The 27317-nt window shown below is 36.2% G+C and overlaps 1 protein-coding gene across 6 annotated transcripts in view; it reads left to right on the forward strand.

Annotated features, from left to right (window-relative positions):
• Positions 1-26289, forward strand: part of PHF3 (PHD finger protein 3) — an 83016-nt gene extending 56727 nt beyond the window's left edge. For all 6 annotated transcript variants that reach the window (XM_090282633.1, XM_090282634.1, XM_090282635.1 and 3 more), the window contains 10 exons: positions 1307-1454; positions 1535-1691; positions 3080-3196; positions 4959-5090; positions 5669-5804; positions 16991-17186; positions 17663-17810; positions 19681-19770; positions 22495-22690; positions 23435-26289. In XM_090282633.1, coding sequence (XP_090138759.1) covers positions 1307-1454; positions 1535-1691; positions 3080-3196; positions 4959-5090; positions 5669-5804; positions 16991-17186; positions 17663-17810; positions 19681-19770; positions 22495-22690; positions 23435-25554 — 3440 coding nt within the window. In that variant the 3' untranslated portion in view covers positions 25555-26289. The remainder of the gene's footprint in view (positions 1-1306; positions 1455-1534; positions 1692-3079; positions 3197-4958; positions 5091-5668; positions 5805-16990; positions 17187-17662; positions 17811-19680; positions 19771-22494; positions 22691-23434) is intronic.
• Positions 26290-27317: the final 1028 nt, after the last annotated feature.

The following is a 27317-nucleotide window of genomic DNA, read 5'->3' on the forward strand; positions in this document are numbered from 1 at the left end:
GAAGGTAATACATGAGGGATCAAATGGTGATAGAAGATGAATTTAGAGAAAATTACATAGGCACTTTGAGACCATTGTGTGTGTGTGTGTGTGTGTGTGTATAATATACTTTTAAAAATCCCCATGGAGGATATGTTTATTGATTTTAGAGAGGAGAGCAAGAAAGAAACATTGTTGTGAGAAAGAAACATCCATTGGTTCTCTCCTGTACTCTCCCCTACTGGGGATCAAACCTGCAACCTGGGTATGTGCCCTGATCAGTGATCGAACCAGAAACCTTTTGGTGTACTGGGTGATCCTCCAACCAGCTGAGCCACTTGGCCAGGGCAATATTTTATTCTGAATGTCATGGGAGAACTTGAGGATTTTGTACAATGGAATGATGAATTACTATGGTTTTTTGTGGAGATTGGACTGTAAGAAGAGGATAGGAGAGAAGGAGGGTAGACCATTTTGGAATCTAGCAGTATCCAAGGAAAGAAATAATGGTAGCTTGGAATAGGTAAGATGGGGGCAGTGAGAAGTGGTCAGAGTCAGATATATTTTATGGTAGAGTTGGCAGAACTTGCTGGTGGATTAGATATGGGTAGATGAAGGAAAGAGAGTCTTAGTAGATGATTAGGTAAATATTGGTGCTATTTACTTAGATGAGAAAGACAGGAAGATTTGAGGAGGAATATTGAAAAATTAAGATTTGAGCATTTTAACTTGAGATGCCTATTAGATATCAAGGTGCAGAATATTTGAATAAACCTTTGGCTGATGTGCCTGGAGCTTAGAGAAGACTTTGGGGGATGGTATATAAATTTGGGATTTATCAGTGCATTAGTAATATAAAATCATGAACTTAGGTATAAACAGCTACAGTAATGAAGAGGCCGAAGTAGAGCCCTTGGGGCACATCAGCATTTAGAAGTTGGGAAGAATAAGAGAGGTGGCGTGAGTGAGGTGAGAGAATTAAGAGACCATAGTGATCAGGAAGCCAGATGAAATTTCATAAAGGAGGAAAAGATCAACTGTGTCACATGCTCTCTGGTGCTGACATGTAGCATTATATTAATTTTAGCCATTATATTAGTTTTAGGTGTGTAGCATGATTTGATATTTCTGTATATTATAAAATGATCACAATAAGTATAGTTAACATCTGTGTCCATATATAGATTTAGAATGTCAAGAATATTTCAGTGTGGAGTAGTGAGAAATAAGTAGTGATTTTTAATCAATTTTGTTTCTAAGCTTATATATGAAAAAGAAAAACATGTTTTTAGAAACTGTAATGTGTTTTGATATTTATTTAAATTAGGTGCTCATGAGAAGCAAGAGATGAAGAAGAAGAAAACTGAAAAAGGAATGTCTAATATGCATCCTCCTGCTGCTGCCGCCACCAAGCCTTCTGCAGATCAGATCAGACAGAGTGTCAGACATTCTCTCAAAGACATTCTCATGAAAAGGTAACATATTATCATTGTAGAAGATTGAATAATATATGCTTCATGTATTTGAAAAATAATTGAATTATTCTGATTTTAAGACTTACAGACTCAAATTTGAAGGTACCAGAGGAAAAGGCAGCAAAAGTTGCCACAAAAATTGAAAAAGAGCTTTTCTCTTTTTTTCGGGACACAGATGCTAAATATAAGAACAAATATAGAAGTTTGATGTTCAATCTGAAAGATCCTAAAAACAATGTAAGTGTTTTGTTCATGTTCATAGATATTTATGCTTTTAACTTTCCTGATACACATAGGGATTTAAGAATATGATACAGTAGATGTATAATTTATTTCTTGACGTGAGACTGTAATTTTAATAGTCTTTTGCTACTGAATTGAGTTCTGCTAGGGGTGACTAATGTTACAGAATGAGTCTATTAAAATATAAAATACTAAATCTGTCTTAACCAGATTTATGTGAGTTTTCTGTCCTTTATGTCTCTTGTTTAATCCAATTAGTTAAAAATTAATATGTATTCTTCAAAAACTATTAAGCAAAAATTGATAATACTGTATTAATACTTCTGATTTAAATCTGAAAATAGCTACAGTCCTTAAAATAAATTGCCTTTAGATAAAAAACCCAAAATTATATTGACATTTTTATTATACTAAACATGACTTTAGTTTTAAATATCATTAGCAGTGGAGTAAAACATTAATTGAAATCTTAATCTTTACTGGGCATGGGCAACAGCAGACCCTCCATATCACCCTGCCCAGGCTCTGTAGCTTCAGCTTCACTGGAGAGGACACTCCAGCGTCATCGCAAGAGTCGATTCAACACGGGAGGAGACAGATACCGTGTCACTCCCGAGTCGGACTGCACAGCCATTCTCGGCGGTGCAGATAGACTCTTAGGAAGCTACACCATCGTCTCTCGAGACGGACGGCTGCCGACGAATCTTTACTGGGATTTCTTGTTTGTGACTTAGAGGGCATCTAAAAACTATGTGTTTGTGTAGATACAAACTTCTTGCATATTTATTGAAGTTTTACAAGGTTTTCACATAAGTATTAGCAGTTTGTCAATTTGTATAATTATATTTGCTATAGTGTGTGATTTAGGTATTCTCTTGAAGTATTCTAACAGCTATTTACAATCTGCCATTATTGTCTAGGAGATCAGTTTCTTCAATAAGTGAATATTTTCATCAGGTTTCTTTTTTGCAGTTGGTTCTTTGCTCTGGAGTTCCCTCCAAGCCTGTTATGATTTAAACATATGAAATCCTAAAAATATGAAAGACATTACATTTAATAAAGTTCTTTTATGCAGTACCTTGTCTGTTATGACAGTATGTCCTTGGGAAAATTTAATACAACTTTGAGATAGATGTTGCAATGTTTCTCGTATACATGCTTTCCCATCGTGTATTGATTTTTATATGAAATTTTATTGCCTTAGATGGTAAGTTCCTAGGTTACAAGGCTGTCATTATTCTTGTAGTAAGTAATATGTAAATCATAAAACATTTGTAAATTAGGTTTCAAAATTGCATCTTTATTTATCAGAGTTTCTGTATAGCAGCTTTTCTTTGTTTTGAAAATGTTATTCTCCCCTTTCCATTTTAAAATACTTCCAGATATTATTTAAAAAAGTACTGAAAGGAGAAGTAACCCCCGATCATCTAATAAGAATGAGTCCAGAAGAACTAGCTTCTAAAGAGTTAGCTGCTTGGAGGCGAAGAGAAAACAGACATGTAAGATTCTTTATGAATATGTGTTTGACTATATTAAAACCCATATTTCTAGTTATTTATCTCCCTTAACTGTTCTTAAATTCTATCTTTTGTTTTTCCTGATCTCTGCTGCCTTTTTTCATTTTCTCAAGTTATCAGGTTACATAAATATATTTTGTTAAATAATTTGTGAATCAGAAGGATGGGAAAATAGGCACATCTTAAGCACATCTGCATTTTTCAGAAGCCCAATTTGAAGATATAAATATTGTTAATTTGTAGAGCCAGATTAAGTCAGAATGAAAATTTTGCAGGTTTATGTTCTCCAATTCAAAGTTTCAAATGCCAAAAGCTCTGAAAAATGTTTTTTCTATAACAAATTTATTGATAAAATCTGACCTGAATTGTTGTCTCAATGTTTATATTCACAGAAATGTTTTGCAATTAGTTGAGTAGCGCTGCCCCAGATGTAACTGGAATGTGATGTTGTAACATATACAAATGTGCACCATATTGCATTTTTACAACTAAAAAATTCTGAAAGTTACCAGTGCCCCGAGTTTCCATTGGAGGCTGTAAACTTGAAATAACTTTGAAGATATAAGTGAATCTGTGACTTAAGAGTTATTTGACATTGAGATAGCCACATCACCCATTATATTTATTACAATGGCCTCAGAATATTAGTCCTGTATTCTAGAAAATGCTGGTTACTTATAACTCATATTAACTCTACATGATTTACCTGATTCTTTTCTCCATAATACTTACCTTCATGTTATGTATTTAGCCTGCAAGTAGATCTGCCAAATCTAGTTTGAAGTGCCAGAGGCCTTGATTTGATATATTATACTTATCCACATATTTCTTCACTTTCACCCTGGGCAATTTCTCCTCTTCTTTACTTTTGAAGATAATAGCTCCTCTTCTTATTCTCCATATCCCAAATATGCACATGCTTCTCTTCTTTGAAGTGGTGCCTGCAAGTATCATCTGCATTGGAGACAACTGTGTTTTATCTTTTAGACCATGTACCTGATTTTTTTTTAAGGATGATTTGTACTTAACAAAAGTGAGAGAAATGACCAGACCCATCTTTACCTTCCGTAATCCATTCCACTCTTGGCTACCTTTGCTCCACTTACTTAATTATTATGTTTTATTGCTGAGCTTGTTCAGCTGTGAGTTATACAAATCACAAAGTATGCTCAGGAGACAACTGATAGGGGACTACCTGATAATTTTTGGTGTTTGAATAAACTTCATACTGTTTTGGGAGATGTTAATGAACTTCAAGGTAGGAATCTAAGTAGAAGTTAGTTTTCATTTCCCTGTGATAGTTGCTAAAATACTAAATCAGAAGGCAGATTTTTAATATAAATATCATGTTTCATTACTTTACAAATTGCATTGCACTTCAGTTGACTCAAGTTAATGTACATGTGAGCTTCTCAAGACTGAGGCATAGGTTCTGATTCTTACCCCCTCCCACACACTGAAAATTTGTCTCTGGCATATGTAGGTACTTAGTATATGTTTGTTTGAGAGACCACCTACAGATTAAAAATCAGCTGTGATGATGTTGTTATTTTTATTTTTTATTTTTTTTTCTTTTCTTTTATTGATTATGCTGTTACAGTTGTCCCAGTTTCTTTTCCCCCTGCTCCTCTTGCTCCCCTCCACCCTGGTATTTTTAAAGAAGCTCTGATCATTATTTAAAATTGTACATTTGGAAATATGTATTTTTAATTGTGAAGTATTTCTTTAAAATGTTTCCCATTAGACCATAGAGATGATTGAGAAAGAGCAGAGAGAAGTGGAAAGACGACCAATTACAAAAATAACTCATAAAGGTGAAATAGAAATTGAGAATGATGCTCCAATGAAAGAACAGGATGCAGCCATGGAGATTCAGGTAAAGATAATAAAAATGTTATGTTTTATAGTGTTCAGAGCATGCAGATTCAGGAAAGGTTTCTTTACCTAATGTTATTAAAGCAGAAGAATTTTAAAAAATGCATGCATTTTAAAGTAGCCTTTTCTTGGCTTAATGGTTTTCTGGGAGTGTTTAAAAGTATTGTTTCTCTGTATGTAGTGTATAGATGATCTGCATCACAGGCATCTGTGAAGCACTTGTTAAAAATGTATATTCCTGGGGCCTCTATGACCTAGCGAATTCCTCAGTAGGCCTTGAAATCTGGGAGTGCTTCTTAAGCTGACTGTAGTTTGAGAGCTGGTGCAACTTCTTATTTTTAAATGCCAGTGAAGAAATACACAAAATCTTGTTAGATGCATTGAAGAAAGAAGAATGTTTAAGTTGTGCTCTATTTTAAGTCAATATCTAAACATTTATTTTTTTAAAGAAATAGTGAAAAACAACCTACAGTTGGAACAGTTTCATTTTGGAAAATGTCATTATGAAATATAAGTTGATTTTAATAATTGAGATCAAATTTTATCTGCTGAAACTAACTTTTACTCTAACTTTGTAAGGAACATGCAGGTAATAAGTCATTGGAAAAGACCGAAGGACCTGAAAAACAGAAAGAAGAGATTGATTCCATGTCTAAAGATACAACTAGTCAACATAGGCAACATCTTTTTGATCTTAACTGCAAAATTTGCATAGGTAAGTGGAAATTTTTCTATCTAAAATGTTGCTTTCATTTGGAAAGGGGGTTACTTGTATTTGTAATTTAATTTGGTTTTTGTTTTCCAGTATTGGTGGTGAAGCACCCACCCACCTATTCTCTTTGAAGAGTAGCACACTTTTGTGAGTGGCTATTCTTCAGAGTTGACGAGTAGTTTGATACTATAGTGTACTTACTATCTAGAATTAATTGTATTGTATAAGATCTGAACTTACTAACCCAGGGTCAAATGACTAAAATTTAACTGTTAGAATAGGATCAGAAATTGGGCAGTGGTGATGGTACTGTCGCTAAGTGAAGGGGTGAAATAATATTCATATTGTATTATTATATATAACAAATGAAAAATCAGAAATTATCTTTTCTCTAGTATTCTAATCTTGGGACATTCATTTAATAAATATTTATTGAGTTCTTACTCATTGCCAGGTACTTTGTTGGGGCAAGGAATATAGGCGTGATAAAGTCAGATTTTATCCAGACTTTAAGAGAAAGACAGGCTGGTGATGATTTGAGTTACAAAAATATAGTTGTTATAAATGTATTTAGATAGCAGAAAGACCTAGATTAGACTGCGAGGTTAGGGGTGGTTTGGCTGAGGAATTTACATGTAAGCCGAGACACTAAGGTTGAGTACCATGCAGAGAGAAAAAGACCATTCTAGATACTGGGAATGGCAATGAGCTTGAATCGAATTCAAGGAAGAGGCACATAATTTCTTTGAATAGATATTCAGAAATCAGATTTCATGGCATCTTATAGCCATTGCTTTTCTTTAAAACAATTTATTTTATTTTTAATTAATTTATTTTTATTTCTTTTTGGGGTGTAACTTCTTTGATTATTGCCCCCTTTTTTTTTTTTTTTTTTTTTTAACCATTACCGTTTATACCCTTTATACCCTTCTTCCACCTCCACCCCATCCCCACACCCCACCCCCAATCACCATACTGTTGTCCCGGTCCATGAGACCTTTTTCCTTTTTGCTCGGTTCCTCTACTCTTCTCCCAGCAGAGCTGTCAGCCTACTATCTTATGAGTCTGTCATTATTTTGCTTATTAGTTGAGTTTGTTCATTAAATTCCACATACAAATGAAATCATATGGTATTTGTCTTTTTTTGACTCATTTATTTCACTTAGCATAAGGTTCTCCAGGTCTATCCATGCTGTCACAAAGGGTAAAATTTTCTTCTTTTTTACAGTCGAGCAATATTCCATTGTGTAAATGTCCCATAATTGTTTTATCCACTTATCTACTGATGGACACTTGGGCTGTTTCCAAATCTTGGCAATTGTAAATAATGCTGTAACGAACATAGGGGTGCTTATATTCTTTCAAATTAGTTTCTTTGGTTACTTCAGATAAAGTCCCAGAAGTGGAATCACTGGATCATAAGGCAGTAACATTTTTAGTTTTTTGAGGTAACTCCATACTGTTTTCCACAGCAGCTGCACTAGTCTGCATTCCCACCAACAGTACACTAGGGTTCCCCTTTCCCCACATCCTCACCAGCTCTTGTTGTTTGTTGATTTATTATTGATAGCCATTCTGACAGGTGTGAGATGGTATCTCATTGTGGTTTTAATTTACATTTCTCTGATGACCAGTGATGTTGAGTATCTTTTCATATTACTATTGGCCATGTGTATGTCCTCCTTGGAGAAGTGTCTATTCAGGTACTTTGCGAATTTTTTAATTGGATTGTTTGTTTTTTTGGTGTTGAGTTTTGTAAGATCTTTATAAATTTTGGATATTAACTCCTTATCAGCTGTATGGGTGATTACATTCCCCCATTCAGTGGGTTATCTTTTTATTCTGTTGATGGTTTCCTTTGCTGTGCAAAAACATTTTAGTTTGATATAGTCCCATTTGTTTATTATTTCTTTTGTTTTCATTGTCTGAGGAGAGATATAGGAAAAATACTTCCACGAGCAATGTCTGAACTTTTATAGCCTATGTTTTCTTCAAGTATTTTCATGGTTTTTAGTCTTAACAGTTAAGTCTTTAATCTATTTTGAATTTAGTCTTATATGTGGCATAAGAAGGTGGTCTAGTTTCATTTTTGAACACATCTCTGTCCAGTTTTCCCCAAAGCATTTATTGTATAAACTATCTTTTTAGCCCATTGTATGTGTTTGCTTCCTCTGTCAAATATTAATTGACTGTAAAGCTGTGGATTTATTTCTGGGCACTCTATTCTTTTCCATTGATCTATGTGTCTATTTTAATGCCAGTACCATGCTGTTTTGCTTACTATGGTCTTAAAGTATAGTTTGATATTAGGTAGTGTGATTCCTCCAACTTTGTTCTTCTTTCTAAAGGTTATTGTTGCTCTTCAGGGTCTTTTGTGGTTCCATATAAATTTTTGAAATATTTGTTCTACTTCTGTGAAATTCGTCATTGGTATCTTGATAAGACTTATGTTGTGTCTATAGATTGCTTTGGGTATCATGGACATTTTAATGATGTTAGTTCTTCCTGATCCATGAATATCCTTCCACTTATTTGTGTTTTCAGGTTCTTTCTTCAGTGTCTTAATATTTTCCAAGAACAGGTCTTTTACATCCTTGGTTAAATTTATTCTCAGGTATTTTGTTTTTTATGAAGCAATTGTGAATGGGATTATTTTCTTAAATTCCCGTTCTGATAGCTTAATATTGGCATATAAAAATGCAGCTGATTTCTGGATATTAATTTTGCATCCTGCTACTTTACTGAATTCATTTATCAGTTCTAGTAGTTTCTGGGTGGAATCTTTAGGGTTCTCTATGTATAGTATCATGTCATCTATAAATAAAGACAGTTTCACCTCTTCCTTTCCCATATGGATACCTCATTTTTTTTGTTTGTTTGTTTTTAAGTATATTTTATTGATTATATTGTTACAATAGTTCCAATTTTTTCCCCTTTGCTCCCCTCCTCCCAGCACCCCCCTTTCCCAACAATTCCCTCCCCAAGTCCATGCCCATGGGTCGTACATACAAGCTCTCCTATCTCACCCTTTCATATATTCTTCTTTTTTTAAAAATAATTAATTAATTAGTTAAATATTTTAACAATAAAAAATAACAATCCCTCCCTCTCAGACTTAAGACCCTTTACAATCTTATAAAGGACAATGGACGAAGGTCTCGAGCTCCTCTAGCTGCTTCAAGCTGGACATGGTCGTCGTCCTACCTACCCTTGGGTCAAGAAATCCTAAATAAGAGTAGGGGTGTGGAGGGGAGGGTGGCCTTCCCACAAGGGGAAGGATCGTGCAGACTCCAGGTTGGTTGGCTGTCTCTGGACAACGGCATGCTTGGTTTAACAGGCTGGCATCCTTGTTGTATTCTGGGGGCAACAGGGTTAAAGGATATCATTCAGTCCGTAACCACTAGATGACAAAAGACAGGTACTAATTTTTCAATGTCCCACATTAGGGAAAAGAAGGGCTTCTTTGGAGGAAGGTATGCCAGGTACATCTCACCTGTCCAAAACCCTTTTGCCCATTATACTTAGTTTGGACTGAGGGAAATATTTTAGGTTTCCCCCCTCTCAGGCCTCTGGGCTCTTTCTGTCCAAGCCATTAGGATAGAAAAGAAACCAGTTTTAAAGTGAAGCCCACAGACCACCCCGTTCTTCACCAACCCAGCCACTTAGTTCAGCCAAACCATTGAGTCTCAGGATTAAGTGAGGCCTATACGTACAGACAATCACTCAGGTAATGAGATCATAGGCTTATGCCCTTTGAAAACAGAAAACACATGTTAATTTATGTAACATAACCCACATACAAGTCTCTAAATCTGTAGGACTGTCTTATCGGAAAGACATCCAGTTGCAAGGCATTTGACATTCTTCTTGCCTGTAAATTAAACATCTTTGATAATGCCACAGACATAGTTTAACTTTCAAATGAAAACAAATTTTAAATGAAAAGAAACTTTAAAGACGGTTAGCTGCACTACTTTATAGTCTACCACTGGGCATTGTGATCTTCCTTGAATCGTGATTTTTCTCCCCAAGATTACCCTCCTTGTCATTAAAGGGACTGCATTAAGTTCATTTTTAATTTATTCTGTTCATTTGCATAAACACAACAAGAGCAGCAAACGATTACTTATGATCTTTAGTTCTGCTTTGCTGGAACTGACGCAAGGAACATTTAGGGTGACATTCAGCCTGCCCTTCTGGGCACAGAAGCTGAGCCACATACCTGGCATTCAGCCTTGCCTATAAACACCTGTCTTTTCCAGGTCCTCCTGGTTTTCCATTGTGCCTTAGGGTCCCTTCTAGCCATCTTTCAGGAAAACAACCTTCATTCCTTCCCTGGAAAGATTGCTATGGACCGCTCATCCATCCAAGGTACCAGGCCTTTTATCTCGTGGACTTTTATTACCTTTGAAAGTCAGTCCCAGTTGCTCAGGGCTTTTTGGTAACAACCAAAGCCCAAGCATGTCTCCTTTAGGCATGACATTCCATTCAAAGTCTTAGTTAAAAAAAAAACCAAAAAACCTCTATTAACAACTGGTCTTATTAGTTTTATGCAAAGAAACTTAGGTCATTACTTACTTCTTTAGAATGCCAAATTCTGGAGGGATCAGATAGGGAGAAAATATATACAGTGTGAAGGAAAATCCTTGTCCTTCTAATATTCACTGAACTTGCATTTCTATTTATATTTTTATTCCCCCCCCCACTAAAAATTTTTCTGTTTGTTTTTCCATTACAGTTGTCTCACTTTTTTCCCCCTCTTGCTTCCCTGCACCCTGCCCCCCCTTCTTCCACATTCAGTCTCCACCCAGTTGTCTATGTCCATGGGTCATTTATACATGTTCTTTGACTAGACCCTTCCCCTTCTTACCACTTCTCTCCCTCCCATCTCCCCCTTTGTTACTGTTAGTTTATTCCTTGTTTACATGCCTCTGGTTCAATTTTGCTCATTTGTTTGTGTTGTTCATTAGTTTCCTGTAACAGGTGATAGCATAAGGTAATTTTCTTTTGTTGCCTGGCTTATTTCGCTAAGCATAATTATCTCTAGTTCCAATCATGTTGTTGCAAATGGTAGAAGTTCCTTCTTTCTTTCAGTACTTATTCATTGTCATTTTCCCCCTTTGTACTCGTGTTCCTCTCTGTCTCTCTCTGTTCCTTCATCTTCTTAAAGCAGACCCTTTAGCATCTCTTGCAATGCTGGTTTGGTGGAGATGTATTCTTTTAGCCTTCTTTTGTCTTGGAAACTCCTTATTTCACCTTCCATTTTGAATGAGAGCCTTGCTGGGTAGAGTATTCTTGGTTGTAGGCCTTTGTTTTTCATTACTTGGAATATATTTTGCCATTCCCTTCTGGCTTGTAGTGTTTCTGCTGAGAAATCTGATGATAGCCTTATTGGAGCTCCCTTGTATGTTATTAGTTGTTTCTCTCTTGCTGCTTTTAGGATTCTCTCTTTGTCTTTGAATGTTGGCATTTTAATTATGATGTGTCTTGAAGTGGGCCTGTTGGGGTTCATCTTCATTGGGACCCTCTGTGCTTCCTGGACTCGCATGATTCTTTCTCTCTTCATGTTAGGGAAGTTTTCTGTCATTAGTTTTTCAAAGAGGTTTTCTATTCCTTGCTCTTCTTCTTCTCCTTCTGGAATTCCTATGATACGGATATTATTACGTTTCATGTTGTCCTGCAGCTGTCTTAGAGCCTCTTCAGTCTTGTTCAGTCTTTTTTCATTTTGTTGCACTGTGAGTTTTTGTCTACATTGTCCTCCAGCTCGCTGATCCGATCTTCTGCTTCCTCTAGCCTGTTTTTAATTCCTTCTACTGTTTTCTTCAATTCAGAGATCGTATTCTTCATTTCCTCCTGGCTCTTATTGATAGCTTCCATGTCCTTTTTGATGCTGGTATAATTCTCAGTAAGTTCCTTATAGTTCTTCTGGAGTTCTTTGTAGTTTCTGCTGAGCTCATCGAGCTTCTCCATAATACATGCTTTCAATTCCATATCTGATAGTTGGCTCCCCTCTATTTCATTTAGCACTCTTTCTGGGGACTCTACCTTTCCTTTCGATGGGGGGTTGTTTCTCTGTCTCCCCATTTTTGTGACTCCTATTGTTTGTTGGTGCTTCTTAGAATGATCTGCACTTCCTGGATCTGCCCCTGGTGGCATCAGATCCTGTACCAGTCTGGGCCTAGGCAGCCTGTTGGAGACTTCCAGGGATCTACTGCCTTTGTCTGACTCCTTTAGTTGATAATCTATTCAATCTGTGATTAGCCGTCAGGCTTAAGGACCGTGGGTGTGGCAGCTTAATTCCTGTAGGCAGGGCCTTTGCTTCCCCTCAGGCTGATGCCACTTGGAGGGGAATGGTCTGCCTGCAGTGTGGGGATGAGTCAGCACTGGGACCCGGCCGGCCGCTTCCCCAGCTCTCCCCTCAAAGCCACCACACCAAACTCTCCCCAAGCATTTCCTGTCCTCTCTGTCTTCCCTCTGCTTGTGCCCAGGGTAAGTGGGGGTAGAATATTTTCATATGTGATCCGCTTAAGAGCTCTTTTTCTCCAGCTGTTTCTCTCCGCCTAGCAAGAAACCCTGTGGCTTTTCGCTTTTCTCAGCTGGATGCTATTTTACTTCCCACTCTGTTGCTGTAGGCTGGGAAGCCCAGCTGGGGGTTTAGACCCTGCCCTTCTCAGGGGGAATCCCCGGCTGCTGAGCTGTTTCTCAGTCCCTTCAGCTGCCACCCGTGTGAGCCCAGCCAGCCCTTCCGCGTCTCCGCACTCCCTACCGGTCACGTTGTGATGTAGCGGCCTTTTCTGTCTCTCCGTGGTTATAAGACTTCTCTTCAGCTGGTGTTCGGTTGGTTATTCCAGATGATTTCTCCAAAATTACGTTGTAAATCCAGACTAGTTCTGGGAGGAAGTTAGTGTAGCTTCCACTTACTCCTCCGCCATCTTGTTTCTTCACCTCATTTGCTGTTGGCTAAAACTTTCAGCACTATGTTGAATAAGAAAGGTGAAAGCGGACATCCATGTCTTGTTCCTGATCTTAAGGGGAACACTTATAGTTATTGCTCTTTGAGTATGATGCTGGCAGTGGGCTTTGTTATATATGGCCTTTATTATGTTTAGGTATATTCCTTCTATTTCCACTTTGCTGAAAGTTTTTATCATAAATGGGTGCTGAATTTTGTCAAATGCTTTTTCTGCATCTGTATAGAGATCATGTAGTTTTTATCCCTCATTTTGTTTTATGTGGTGTATCACATTTATTAATTTGCGAATATTGTACCAACCTTGCCTCCCCAGAATAAATCCCACTTGATTATGCTGTGTGATTTTTGTGATGTATTACTGTATTTGGTTTGCTAATATTTTGTTGAGGATTTTAGCATCTCTGTTTATCAGGGATATTGACTTTTTTTGTTCTGTCTTTTGGAATTAGGAAAATGCTAGCCTTGTGAGTTTGGGAGTCTTACCCTCTCTTGAATTTTTTTGAATAGTTTCAAAAGGATAGGTGTTAGTTCTAGGAATGTTTGGTTCAATTCACCTGTGAAGCCATTTGGTCCAGGGCTTTTGTTTTTTGGGAATTTTTTTTTGTTACTGCTTCAATTTCTCTAGGTGTAATCTGTCTATTCAGATTTCTTATTCTTCCTGATTTAGTTTTGGAAGATTGTATATTTTCTAGGAATTTATCCATTTCATCCAGGTTGTCCTGTTTGTTGGCATAAGTTGTAATATTTTCTTAGAATCTGTTGTATTTTTTGGTGTCAGTTGTTATTTCTCCTCTTCTTTTTCTTATTTATTTCAGTCTGCTCTCTTTTTTTCTTGATGAGTCTGGTTAAAGGTTTGCCATTTTGTTTTTCTTTTCAAAGAACCAGCTCATGGATTTTTTGGTCTTTTGTATTATTTTTTTAAGACTTATTTTTGTTTATTTTTGTTCTGATCTTCATTATTTCCTTACTTCTACTCACTGGTCTTTGTTGTTGTTTATCAAGTTCCTTTAAGTGTGTAAGTTAGATTGTTTATTTGAACTTTTCCTTGTTTTTTGAGATAGGTCTGTGAAGCTATGAATTTCTGTCTTTGATTGGATTTTTTTCTGTGTCCTACAGATTTTGGATTGTTTTATCCTCCTTTACATTTGTTTCAAGGTACCTTTTGATTTCTTCCTTGATCTCTTTGTTGACCCTTTCATTGTTTAATAACATGTTATTTAGTTTCCATGTTTTTGTGTGTTTTTCAGTTTTTTTCTTAGGATTACGGTCAGAGAAGATGCCTGATAGGATTTTAATTTTCTTAAATTTATTGAAACTTGTTTTGTGTCCTAACATGTGGTCTATTTTAGAAAACATTCCATGTGCACTTAAGAGGAATGTATATTCTGATGCTCTATGATTGAATACTCTGAATATGTCAATTTAATGCTTTGGTCTCATGTGTCATTTAAGGCTGATGTCTTTGTTGATTTTTTGCCTGGAAGACCTATCCATTGAAGTCATTGGGCTGTTAAAATCCCCAACTATGACTGTATTTCTGTCAGCCTCTCCCTTTATGTCCATCAAGATTTACTTTACATATTTAGGTGCTCCTATGTTTGGTACATAAATGTTTACTAGGTTATATTCTCTTGTTGCATTGTTCCTTATCATTATGTAGTGTCCTTTGTCTCTTACCATAACCGTGACTTTAAAATCTATTTTTTCAGATATAAGTATTGCTACCACAGCTTTTTTTCATTTTCATTTGCATGAAATATATTTTTCCATTTGGTGGCTTAATCTCCACAGGGTGGGGTGAGAGGGATTCCTGCAGGTGGGGTTATTGCTTCCCCTAAGGCTGATGCTGCAGTGGAGGGGAGGAGTGCTCTACCCAAATATGGGGAATAACTAAGCAAAGGGATCCTGGCAGCTGACCCTTCAGCTTTCTTCCCAGAGCCTGGTGGCTAACCTGTTACGCTCTCCTGCTGGAGCCTGGATAAGTGGCTGCATACAAAATTTTGTGCATTAGCTCTTCAAGAGGCTCTCAGTGTCTCTAGCCTTCTCTCCCTGGCAGACAGAAACCCCTATGCTTTTCACAGCCAGATGCTATTTGCATTCTTTTCCTAGTTCTGGGGCTCTAGGAAGGGGAGCCCAGCTTGGAGTTTAGACCCCACACTTCTTCAGGGTAACCCTTGGCTACTGAAATAACCTCTAGTGCTTCAGCTGTTGCCCATGTCTCCTCTGAACTTCCTGGCCATCTTGTTGCAGTGAAGTGGTTTCTTCTGTCCTTTGGTATAAGGCTTCTCTCCAGCCTAGTGTTCAGTTGGTTATTCAGGATGTTTTTTCTATAATTCAGTTATAATTCCAGTTTTGTCCTGGGAGGAGGTTAGTGGAGTGCCCACCTACTCTGCTGCCATTTTGGATCTCCAAGGCACAACTTTTAAATAGGGTGGTCAGGGAAGGCATCACTGAGGAGTTTCTCTATTTATTAATTTAAGAAGGTGGGGGAGGGAGAGAGAAACATCAGTTTGTCGCTCCACCTATCTATGCATTCATTGGTTGATTCTTGTATGTGCCCTGACTGGGGATCAAATCTTCAACATTGGCTTTTGTGATGACACTAACCAAATGAGCTACCTGGCCAGGGTTTATAGCCATTGGTTTTCAAACTGACTTAATAGTAGAAATAAAATCCACTTAGTGACTAGTATTTTAAGGAAAAACAAAAACAGAATAGTAAATATCACAGTGAATTGCACTTTAAAAGATATTTTGAAACTTTAGTTCCAGTTATTTATAATCACAAAAATACAGAGAGACACATATGCACACATATCCTTACTAATTTATATGCACATGTACACACACTCCTATAAGTAAGAAATGGATCATGATATAAAATACTTTAGAGACCATGATCAAAAATGATGAAAATTATTTCTGCAGGCCACAAAGATTTTGGTCTTTTGTTCAGGAGCAGTGGATAGTGACTGAAGGGTTTTTTAGCATGTCAATGACTTGATAAAATTGGACTTTTATGAAAATATCTCAGAATTTGCAGAGAGATTACAGTAGAATAAGTTAGTAGAGAAGGGAGGGAGAATAGATAAGAGGACTTTATACAATACAAGTGGGAGATGAGATTTTAATTAGAGTGGTAATATTAGAGATGGAAATAAGCAGGGCTTTGAGATAATTAGTGCTATTGACAAATGTTGGAGACTGACTAGAGTTTGGGCCTAAGAAATGGCAATGTGTAAAGAAGAGTTTACATTTATATTCAGTTTATTGGTAAAAGTAGAGGACCATGAGTTTTTTAAAACTCTAAAGCTGTGGCTCTTGATTTTTATATTTTTTATATTTTTAGTATGCATTAGCTGATATGCTGCTCTCTATCATTGTACTAGAGACTAGATGAACTATACCAAAAGTTATGCAATTTTCCTTTAATAAAATATTCACATCATCTCAAAATTTAAATTATTCATTTATTTTGCAGTCTGTACAATGGTAAAGACTTAAAGGATAGACATTACTATCCATAAAGAAAGCTATCTATCCATGGTGTAATAGTATTTTTAAGTATACCCATTTAGTTTTTTTATCTGGGAAAAATCTTAAAAAAACTTAGTTATTTCTTTTAATTTTAATCATGCTCAGGGCAATAATTCAGTAAATTTAATAGTAGTACACAAAAACATTGGTTAAATGCTACCAGACTTGAGTTTTCAGAATTTTTTAGTGAGTTTTTTTTTCTTGATGCAATAGCTTAAAATCGATGTTACTTTCTAAACTTTACTAATATTTTTTTTATGTTTAGTAACGAAGTAGCACTGCACTATGCCTGTATGTCATGAACTGCTATGTGTAATACAAAGTAGGATATGGATTTGCTTTAACACAGTTCAAGTTCTCATGACTGTTGGAATTTGGGTTAGTTTAGTTTTTAAAAATTTGCTAGGGAATCAAGAAACCTGTTTTAGGTCCTAGTTATATTTCCATTTCAGCTTGTTTGAGTGGCTTAATATCCTGTTTGCCTAATTTTTCACATCAGTCAGAGAGGTGTGATATAAGTTCTTGTGAGAAATGATGATGGTTAAAAATTACTCTGGGAAATGTATGGTAATGCAACAATTTAATCAGGAATATTGAATAACTTTAGAAGTGAAAGTGAATGAAGTTACTAAAATTTCATTTTACACATATAGCTTATTTTGGTGTGTTCTGGCTTTAGGGCGAATGGCACCACCTGTAGATGATCTTTCTCCAAAAAAGGTGAAAGTTGTTGTTGGAGTATCTCGGAAACATTCAGACAATGAAGCAGAAAGTATAGCAGATGCGTTGTCTTCAACCTCAAATATTTTGGCTTCTGAATTCTTTGAGGAAGAGAAACAAGAGTCTCCGAAGTCAACATTCTCTCCTGCTCCACGGTAATTTTCTCTTAGTCATAATTTCTATAATAATCATTATAAATATTTTTCAACTTATACTTTGAGGTTTTCAAAATCAGAAAATAATATTTATTTAAGAACCTGTGCTCTAAACTAATTGAGATAAAAGAACAAGACTGGGGAAGTTAATTTAGAGATTTGAATCTGGGGGGCTTAACTATAAAACTCCCTTTAATTATGTTCATCCCAAAAGGCAGGAGAAAGGTCATTAAAGAAAAATTGTTTCTACTTCTGGACATTAATCTACCTAAGCCAACCAAGAAGGATGATGTAAAACATGACTATAAATACGAGTATAATTTTATAAAGTGAAAATATAAACTCTTTAATCAATAGCCTTTACATATCTTGGCCTTCTTGATATGCTAAAATAGAAATAACTGATGACTAATTAGAAAATGCATTTATTCATGAGCATATCTTTAGGCTGAAAACTTCTTAATGTCATTTTTTAGTCCAGAGATGCCTGGAACTGTTGAAGTTGAGTCTACATTCCTGGCTCGATTGAACTTCATCTGGAAAGGTTTTATCAACATGCCTTCTGTGGCAAAATTTGTTACCAAAGCCTACCCAGTGTCTGGCTCCCCCGAGTACTTGACAGAGGTAACTAAACTTTTTTGCCCTTTTCTGCCTTTCTTGACATTTGTGTTTCTGAACGCAATAGGCAAGGAAGCAACATAATAAAATAATAAAAATATTAAATAATAATAATATTTTGTTTTCATAATAAAAATATTTATTGACAGTGATACTTAAACCATTCAATTAAAGGAATTATGAGTTCCCAAATGGATTTTTAGAACTAGAAAACTGCTCTGTGAAAGTGTTAAATCTACGTTAGGTACGATACCTAACTTTTGTTTAAATACAGTTTTTGTTTAAATATATGGCTTTCAGGAAGATTTTTCATTGTTAACAAGCCTTCTAATTTCCCTTATGTTTGTTTTCTCAACTTCATGACTACAATCCTTACCTGCCTATTTCTGTGAAAAGACACAGACTGTAGTTGAATCTTTATACTAGTTGACACTTTCATGAGACCAATGACCGTAGTTGCTGTAGTGGTGCTCTTGCTTGGCTTTATGTCTGAAGGAACTATGTATGGAAAATAAATAGTTGTATTATAGTATTATGAGGAAGTATGACACTTTTGAACACTGAAAGCTTGTACTTTTCACTGTTTATGCAAAAGGAAAATATGTCAGTACTCCTGCATTTTTGTTGAGATTATGTTTTGCTATTAATCATGTTCATATCTAACATTACCCTTTTCCATTTATGCTCAGTCCACTGACCATAAAGGCAAAAGTTAAATTTTTTTCCCCCAGTATTTTAGAAAGCCTAAATTATATGTGTGTGTACTTGTTTTTTTAAAACTACCATGAATTTTACTTTTTCTTGTATTCGACTGAAAGTAGTTTAAATATAAAGTTGCTTATCTGATATTGATCACTTTGTTTAGTAGCTGTGTTTTTTATTAATAAACAATCTAATTATAACTTTTACGTATTGTTTGCTTGGCAAATAATATTTTAGACACGTCAGCATTTTAAGAGAAGGATTAAATTGACTCATGATGCTCTTCTTTTTAAACAAAGCTATTTAGAACTTAGTCTTTGGTTAGTCCATGGTGAATATCACTCTTCTTTTAAATGGAGAATTAAGTCCTCTTTGATTTTAAACAAAACTATTCTTCTTCTTTCTGAACTAGTTTCTATGTGATTGCTTTTCAGAACTCTACTTCTGCTTTCTGCATGTTTTTAGTTTGGTTGGGACCACAACCCCTAATAAACTATTTAAAGAAATTAATAATTTAAATAAACTTAATTGAATTTAATATCAGTTATACTTTTTATGATTTTTTAAAATCTTCATAGAAAACAGAATTATAGTGATTTACATTTTAAATATTCTTAATGGTAGTTGTTGATTTTATTTGTAATCATTGTTTTCGGAAAATGTGTGCCTTTTAGAAAAATGAACCTTATGTTATCACAATAATCTTTTCTGTGCAGAAATGTACCCTATAATCAAACCTAACTTCCAAAATCAGCTGTTAATGATTAAGACATACCCCTGCCCACTACCAACAAAAAGGGGCTGTGGGAGGGGAAAAACAATCTCCTCTAATATTCTGAAATCTGTTGCATTTTTCCTGGATTGTCAGTGTGGTTTGCCTGCTACTATTTCTGTTTCTTGTACCTCTTTCCTGCTGATAAATGAACATGACCTGATTTTATTTCTTAACTGTTTTGGGGCATCCATGTAAGTCATTTGGAATTGACATTTGAAGTAAAGCCTACTTGCTGTCTCTCTGCATTCTTATGGTCTGTGGTGATGCATTTCATAATCTTTTTATTTACTTATTTTTTAATTATCATTTCGGATTCGTCAGAGCCAAATTTGTATGCGCTATGAATATTATAATAAATATAATCTGTATACATTGATTACCTTCATTTTTTTAACACAGGATCTACCAGATAGTATTCAAGTAGGGGGCAGGATATCACCTCAGACAGTTTGGGATTATGTGGAAAAAATTAAAGCATCAGGAACCAAGGTAAGGAAAACTTTTCTTTCCTTTTCTTTTTAAAATTATTTGTTTGTTTGTTTATTTATTTTTAGAGAGAGGAAAGGAGAAAGAGAAGGAGAGAAACATCACTGTGTGGTTGCCTCTCACTCACTCCCCCAACTAGGGACCTGACGTGCAACCTAGTCATGTGCCCTGACTGGGAATCAAACCAGCGACACTTGGCTCACAGGCAGGCGCTCAATCCACTGAGCCCCAGCAGCCAGGGCTAGGAAAACTTTTCTTTATTACACCAGTTTGACAGAATATTTGAAACGTAAAACTAGTACTAATAAGAGTTCTTACGCAAGATCTTCTTGGGAGGGAACTAATATAAATTCTAAATCTAAATAATATACCTGACAAAACTGAACTGAAGCCATTTGCTAAAACTCAAAACAGCCCATCGTTCCTTTTGTGTTTTTTTTCCCTCCTGGTATGCATTCTCAGTGACCTCTTCGGTGTTTTGAAAGAAATGTTTTAGAGTAAATATTGAGACTCATCTTAGAATTTTGCCTTGCTTTGATTATAGACATTTGTTTAAATTAAGGAATAGGCTAAGCTGCTGCAACAAGGAAGCCCTAAAATATAATGGCTCAAAAGATATAGACATTTATTTTTTTATTATGTTAGGGAGGTCATTCATTCAGCATGATTTGGCAGCTGTGGTTCTACAAATCATTCAGGGACCAGTCCCCTCTGTCTTATTATTTTGCTGGTGCTAAGAGTGTTGTCCTTTTCAATCAAACATGCTCAGCGCTGACTTGTCAGAACCAGTGGGGAAAAAAAAATGAAGCATGCCTGTCTAGTTATTTTAAAAGCGAGACCTAGAAATTGCAGTTATTTAAAAAAAACATGTTTATTGATTTTAGAGAAAGAGTGAGAGAGAAACATTGATTTATTGCCTCCTATTTGCACCCCTACACAGGATAGAATTCACAACCTAGGTATATGCCCTGACCGGGAATCAAACTCCCAACCTTTTGGTTGATGATGCTCCAACCTACTGAGCCACACTAGCCAGAGCTAGAAATTGCAGTTATTATATTTACTTTCTCTACCTTCCTTTCGTAAGATTTAGTCACATAGCCTTATATAGCTGCTAAGAAGGCTGGAAAATGTAATCTCTGGAAATGGAATGTATTGGATGGCCATGTGCCCAGCTAAAAGTTAAAGATTTCTTTTTGTAATAGGAAAAGAGGGGAATAGATACTAGGAGATAATTAGTGGCCTGTATCACAACAATATTTCTTTTTTTCTATTTTCTATTATTTCTTTAAGTCATAGAATACTACTTCACAGGAAAAATTAATCATTAGAAGAACTTATTTCTCCCTTGAAGGATAATACCTAGCATGCTATAGACATTTAATAAATATATCTTGAATAAACAAATATTAAGTTTTTTATCTCTTTTTTAAAATAAGTCTATAGTAAGATTAGAAGTAATCCAAAATGGATAATCTTAAGCTGAAAAGAATATTTTTTTCCAGTATAGATTTTAGAATTTGAACTGATAGTGTTAGAATACATATGAACTTTGAAGCACTAAAAAAATCAACTACATTTTTTTGCTGGCACTCTTTCATGAAAGAAGTCCTGGGAAAGTATTGGGTGGTAATACTTTTAGACATTTTGGGAATCACTCTTGATCTAGCCATATTTAACTGCCAAACACTTTATATTATGCCTTCTTCTTGCACTATCTAAAACATTATAATAGTCATTACCTCTAAAAGAGGACTGTCTAGATGACAGACCTTTTATAAGAGGTAGAGCCATACAGAATTCAGCTCATTTACTTGTTTTTTATAGGATCTTGTATCAGTTTAAGCTTTCTAGCAGATCTCGCTCTCCCCATTTTGACAGTATACCTTCATGAAAAAGCATCCTTTTTTTTTTTTTTTTAACACTATCAAATTGGGACTTTTTTTTTCCCCTCTGAAATAAAGCCAAGACCAGGGGGAAGGCAAATTAGTTCCTGAGTGAGCCAAATGACTTTACAAAATATATGGGGTTATGTGTATTTGAGGTCTTTTCACCCAGCTCCTTTATTCCTAAATTCAGTCCCTGAAGATTGGGCTTTCAGTAGACTTGTCTGTATGTGTACATGGTAGGGTGGTTGTGGTAGATGCTATTAATTTGCAGTCTGCTGAGAACACAGGCAGCCCTATGTGGAGGTTGTAACATTGGAAATTAGGATATAAAAGGGGGAAAAGGGAGGGAGATGATGCAGGAATTAAGAAGCATAGTAGGAGGGAGTGGAATAGACAGGAAGAGGTTGAGAAGAACTATATGCACAACCAATGGGCATGGACTAAGGCGGGGGGGACAACTGGAGGGAAGGGGGTCAGAGGTTAGAGGGGAGCAGAGGGAAAAGAAATTGGGACAACTGTAACAGCATAATCAATAAAATAAGAAAAATAATAGATATCAAAAAACTAGGGTTTAAATATCTTCTTTGCCACTGAAAAATGTGTCACCTTGACCACATTAATTACCTTGGGACTCAATTCTTATAGGACACCTTCAGGTAAATCTATGAATGGGTCAGCAAAGATCTTCTCCAAAGAGTTGTTTCATTTAAGTTGGTAAACCATGTTATTTGATAACCATTATGATAAAATTCAATAGATTATTACTGGTTGAGAAATGGTATTTAAAAGCAAGTTATTGTTTAGGTTATTTTGAACAGCGATTTATTTTTTTGAATAGGAAATTTGTGTGGTTCGCTTCACACCTGTAACTGAAGAAGATCAAATTTCTTATACTTTGCTGTTTGCATACTTCAGTAGCAGAAAGCGCTATGGAGTAGCTGCTAATAACATGAAGCAGGTTAAAGATATGTACCTTATTCCTTTGGGTGCCATGGATAAAATACCACATCCTCTTGTGCCTTTTGATGGACCTGGTAGGTATACGTTTTAATAACAGAATGTGAGTAAGACAAAGTGGGAGGTGGGAACAGAGTGAAAAGACTGACTGCTTTCTTTTTAGGGACCAGGCCTCTAGAGGTGACTTGACAGGGAGAGGCATTCATTTAATAGGCTATAATAAGCTAGATGCAAAATTTACTCCCCGCCCCTTTTTTTAAAATGCGTGTGTGTTTTGTTTCTTAAGTCTTCACCCAAGCATAAAAAACCCAAGGTTTTTTTGTTTGTTTGTTTGTTTTAATTTTAAAAAGATTTCTAACTTATTTTTTAGAGAGAGGGGAAGGGATGGAGAAGGGGTGGGAGAGAAACGTAGATGTGCAAGAGAACTGTTGATCCATTGCCTCTTAAATGCCCCCAACTGGGGACCTGGCCTGCAACCAGGACATGTGCCCTGACCACGAATCAAACTGGTGACCTGTGAGTTCACATGCCAGTGCTCAGCCTGTTGAACCACACCAGCCAGGGCCCAAGGATATGTTTATTGATTTAAGAGAGAGAGGAAGGGGGAGAAAGAAACATTAATTGGTTGCCTCCCATATGTGCCCGACTGGGGATTGAACCTGCAACCTAGGTAAGTGACCTGACCAGGAATTGAACCCACACCACAATCTTATGGGGAATGGGATGGTTCTTAACTCATTGAGCCACCTGGCCATGGTGCAAAAACGTATCCTTTATTTTAATGATTGAAAGTGACTTAATTTGTTTTTTATTTCATACAGGGCTTGAACTGCATAGACCTAATCTGTTGTTGGGCTTAATTATTCGTCAAAAACTGAAGCGGCAACACAGTGCTAGTGCCAGTACCAGTCATACTGTTGAGACCTCTGAAAATGTACCGATAGCATTGCCACCTGATAAAAAAAGTAAAATAGAAGTTTCCACAGAGGAAGCACGAGAGGAAGAAAATGACTTTTTTAATTCTTTTACAACTGTATTACACAAGCAGAGAAATAAATCTCAGCAAGCTCTTCAGGAAGACCTTCCAACAGTAATGGAACCTTTAGTGGAAGTCACCAAACAGGAGCCACCAAAACCTTTAAGATTTCTTCCTGGGGTATTGATTGGCTGGGAAAATCAGCCTTCCACTATGGAATTAGGAAATAAACCTCTTCCTGTGGATGATATACTTCAGAGCCTTTTGGGCACTACTGGTCAAGGATATGAACAGGCTCAGTCAGTGCAAGAACAAAATACTCTTAAAGAAATTCCATTTATAAATGAGCAAGCCAACCCCAACACAGAGAAAATAGATAAAGTAGAAGCAACTGATGATGAAGCTAAGGAGTTAAAGGTAAAAGTAGATAATCTTTCAGAATCTACAGGTAATTCAGAACTAGTAGGAGAAGAAACCTCAGTAATGGGGCCCTCCTTTGTTTCTCCTGGAACTTCGACGAGTCTTAGTCTCAGAGGTAAACCACCAGATGTTTCTACAGAAGCATTCCTAACAAATTTGTCAGTTCAGTCAAAACAAGAGGAAACCGTGGAAAATAAAGAGAAAACATTAAAAAGACAGCTGCAAGATCAAGAGAATAATTTGCAAGATAATCAGACTTCAAATAGTAGTTCTCCATGCAGGTCAAATGTAGGAAAAGGAAACACAGATGGTAATGTGAGTTGCAATGAAAACCTTGTTGCTAATACGGCAAAGTCCCCACAGTTTATCAACCTGAAAAGGGATCCTAGGCAAGCGGCAGGCCGAAGTCAGCAGGCAACTGCTTCAGAAAGCAAAGATGGAGATAGTTGTGGGAATGGAGAAAAACAAACGCTGCCTGTTCCGGCACAAAAGGAGCCCTTAATAGAGCAAATAAGTACAGAGGAAAAGTTGTCTTCTGTAGAGAAAAATTCAAGTGTTCAGCAGAGTGATAATTCAGGGGTTGCACAAAACTCATCATCAGTAGAAGACATACACACTTCTCAAACAGAACAAGCAAAACCCTTAGAGGACAATGTTTTAATGCAAAATATTGAAACTGTGCACCCATTTCGAAGAGGATCGACAGCAACATCTCATTTTGAAGTGGGAAATACAAGTCAGTCAGAATTTCCTTCTAAGAGCATGAACTTTACTTCTAGAAGCACCAGTCCCAGAACCAGTGCAAACTTTTCACCCATGAGGCCACAGCAACCCAGCCTTCAGCATCTCAAGTCTAACCCCCCTGGATTTCCATTTCCAGGGCCTCCTAATTTCCCCCCACAAAGCATGTTTGGATTTCCACCACATTTGCCTCCCCCCTTACTTCCCCCTCCAGGCTTTGGTTTTGCTCAAAACCCCATGGTTCCCTGGCCACCTGTTGTTCATCTGACAGGCCAGCCTCAACGTATGATGGGTCCCCTTTCACAAACATCAAGGTATATAGGCCCACAAAATTTTTACCAGGTTAAAGACATTCGAAGACCAGAAAGGCGCCATAGTGACCCTTGGGGTAGGCAAGACCAACAGCAACTGGATAGGCCATTTAATAGGGGTAAAGGGGATCGCCAGAGATTTTTTAGTGATTCACACCACTTGAAAAGAGAGCGACATGAAAAGGAATGGGAGCAAGAATCTGAAAGGCATAGACGGAGAGACAGAACCCAAGACAAGGACAGAGACAGGAAAAGCAGGGAGGAAGGGCACAAAGATAAAGAAAGGGCACGATTATCACACAGTGATCGAGGATCAGATGGAAAAGCAAGCAGAGATAGTAGGAATGTAGACAAGAAACCTGATAAACCTAAAAATGAAGACCATGAAAAGGACAAAGATCGAGAGAAAGGTAAACACAGAGAAGGAGAAAAGGACAGAGATAGGTACCACAAAGATAGGGACCACACTGACAGAGCTAAAAGCAAAAGGTAAAATTTGCAGGCTGCTTCAAGATTACATTTAAATAAATGTTTTATCTTTAGAACTTTTATGACTGCCTGCTAGGATTGTGCCATCTTTCAGATTTTTAATGGTGGTGGTTTGCAGAACCATGAATTCCATGTGTTGGTGCAGAGTGCTCTGGGCCAGTGCTAATCATCCCTCCTTCGTACCAACGGTCTCCAGTAATAGGAATTTAATATTTTTAAAAGTTTTACATTGCTGTATATTCAAAGATTTGTTTTATTAATATACAATAAAGGCTTAGAAATTTTAGTTTTATTCCTTAATTGGTAAATATGGTTAACTATGGAATATATTTACTGCCTCTAGTGAATGTTCTTTATATGACTAATTTGAGAGTAATGTGTGCTCTGTAAGTTTGTTTTAAATTGCACTGTTTTTAAAGAAACTGTATAGAAGCAACAAAAAGGCAAGCAACTTCATAATCAGATTATATTAATCAATTTGTTGAGCAGTTTTTGACCAAGAATCAGAATCCCAAGGAGTACATATACTGCTTTAATCTGCACTCATTGAAGGCAGTTATTACCATATATACTACAGCTTTGTGGTAGGCCATTGTTTTCCTTTTCTTTTTTGGCTCTTCAGAAACTTGAATACTTAAGCTTGTACATGATCTTGTGTTTTGCTATCCTTTTTACTGTAAAATGTAAATATTTTAAGGGATATTTTGATTCTAAATATGATAAAAGAATTTCTCACTTATTTTGTGTGTGTGACTTGAAATTCAGTAGTAAAAGAATTTCCTCTTTAAAGCTTTCATAACCTTCAGACTTTCTTTTTTTTTACTCAGTAAGAACATACATACAGGCATAGCTTTGTGTCAGGCATTAGATGAGGGGGGAAAGGATTTCGTTGTCTTAAATTGTAGGCTGTTGATAAAAATCATTAGTTCTGAAGAGCCTAGAATTTAAAACTACCAATGAAAAACTGAACCTAGAGCCCATTTTTTATTTTATTTTATTTTTAGCTCATTTTGTAGGTATGTTTCTGAAGACTTGATACTATCAAAATTTGGTACGCTGACTAATTATAAGACCACAGAACTTTTATTTACACGAAACATGTTCTGTATCTCTGTAAAATGTATAATTAATCCTCATTTGTTTTGGGGGTAACTCCAGTTTCATATGCTGGTTTTGCTTCAAATACAAAAACATGGAGGCTATTGTTAATCCAAATCTAAATTTATTTCCAACTTAAACTACATATTGTACTGACATAATTTAAAGCAATGTCTACCAAATGATACTAACACTTGAGGACAAAAAGAAAAAAAGAGAGAGACAGAGAAACCAGTAATTTTCCTTATCTTTATTAATGAGGAAAAATAAAAATGCCTTCACAAAATGAAGGTGATAATGTTTGATTTCCTAAAGAGTCTAAGGATTAGAGTTAAAAATACATTTTGAAATGGAATCAGCTTTGTTTTCACTGGAGAGAGAAGGAGCTGAAATTCAAAACCATACATTTTGTCTAATTTTTACAAATGGCTTTTTTTTTTTTTTTTTGGTCATCCTTATCCTCTGAAGTTTTCTATCGTGAAAGTTCTGAAACAGAGGACTTGTATTTAAATAAAATTTGTTTAATTTTGGTTTACTTAATTTTGGAAACGAACTTGTTAGAACCCAGTCTGCAAGCAGACTTAAGGTCAGTGGGTCATCTTATACACCATTATAAAGAAATTGTTATCAGAATCCCTCCCCACTTCAAAAGAAACTCACCCAACTCCT

Source organism: Furipterus horrens, unplaced genomic scaffold (assembly GCF_987537825.1).
Source record: "Furipterus horrens unplaced genomic scaffold, mFurHor1.1.pri manual_scaffold_6, whole genome shotgun sequence".
NCBI classification, from domain to species: domain Eukaryota; kingdom Metazoa; phylum Chordata; class Mammalia; order Chiroptera; family Furipteridae; genus Furipterus; species Furipterus horrens.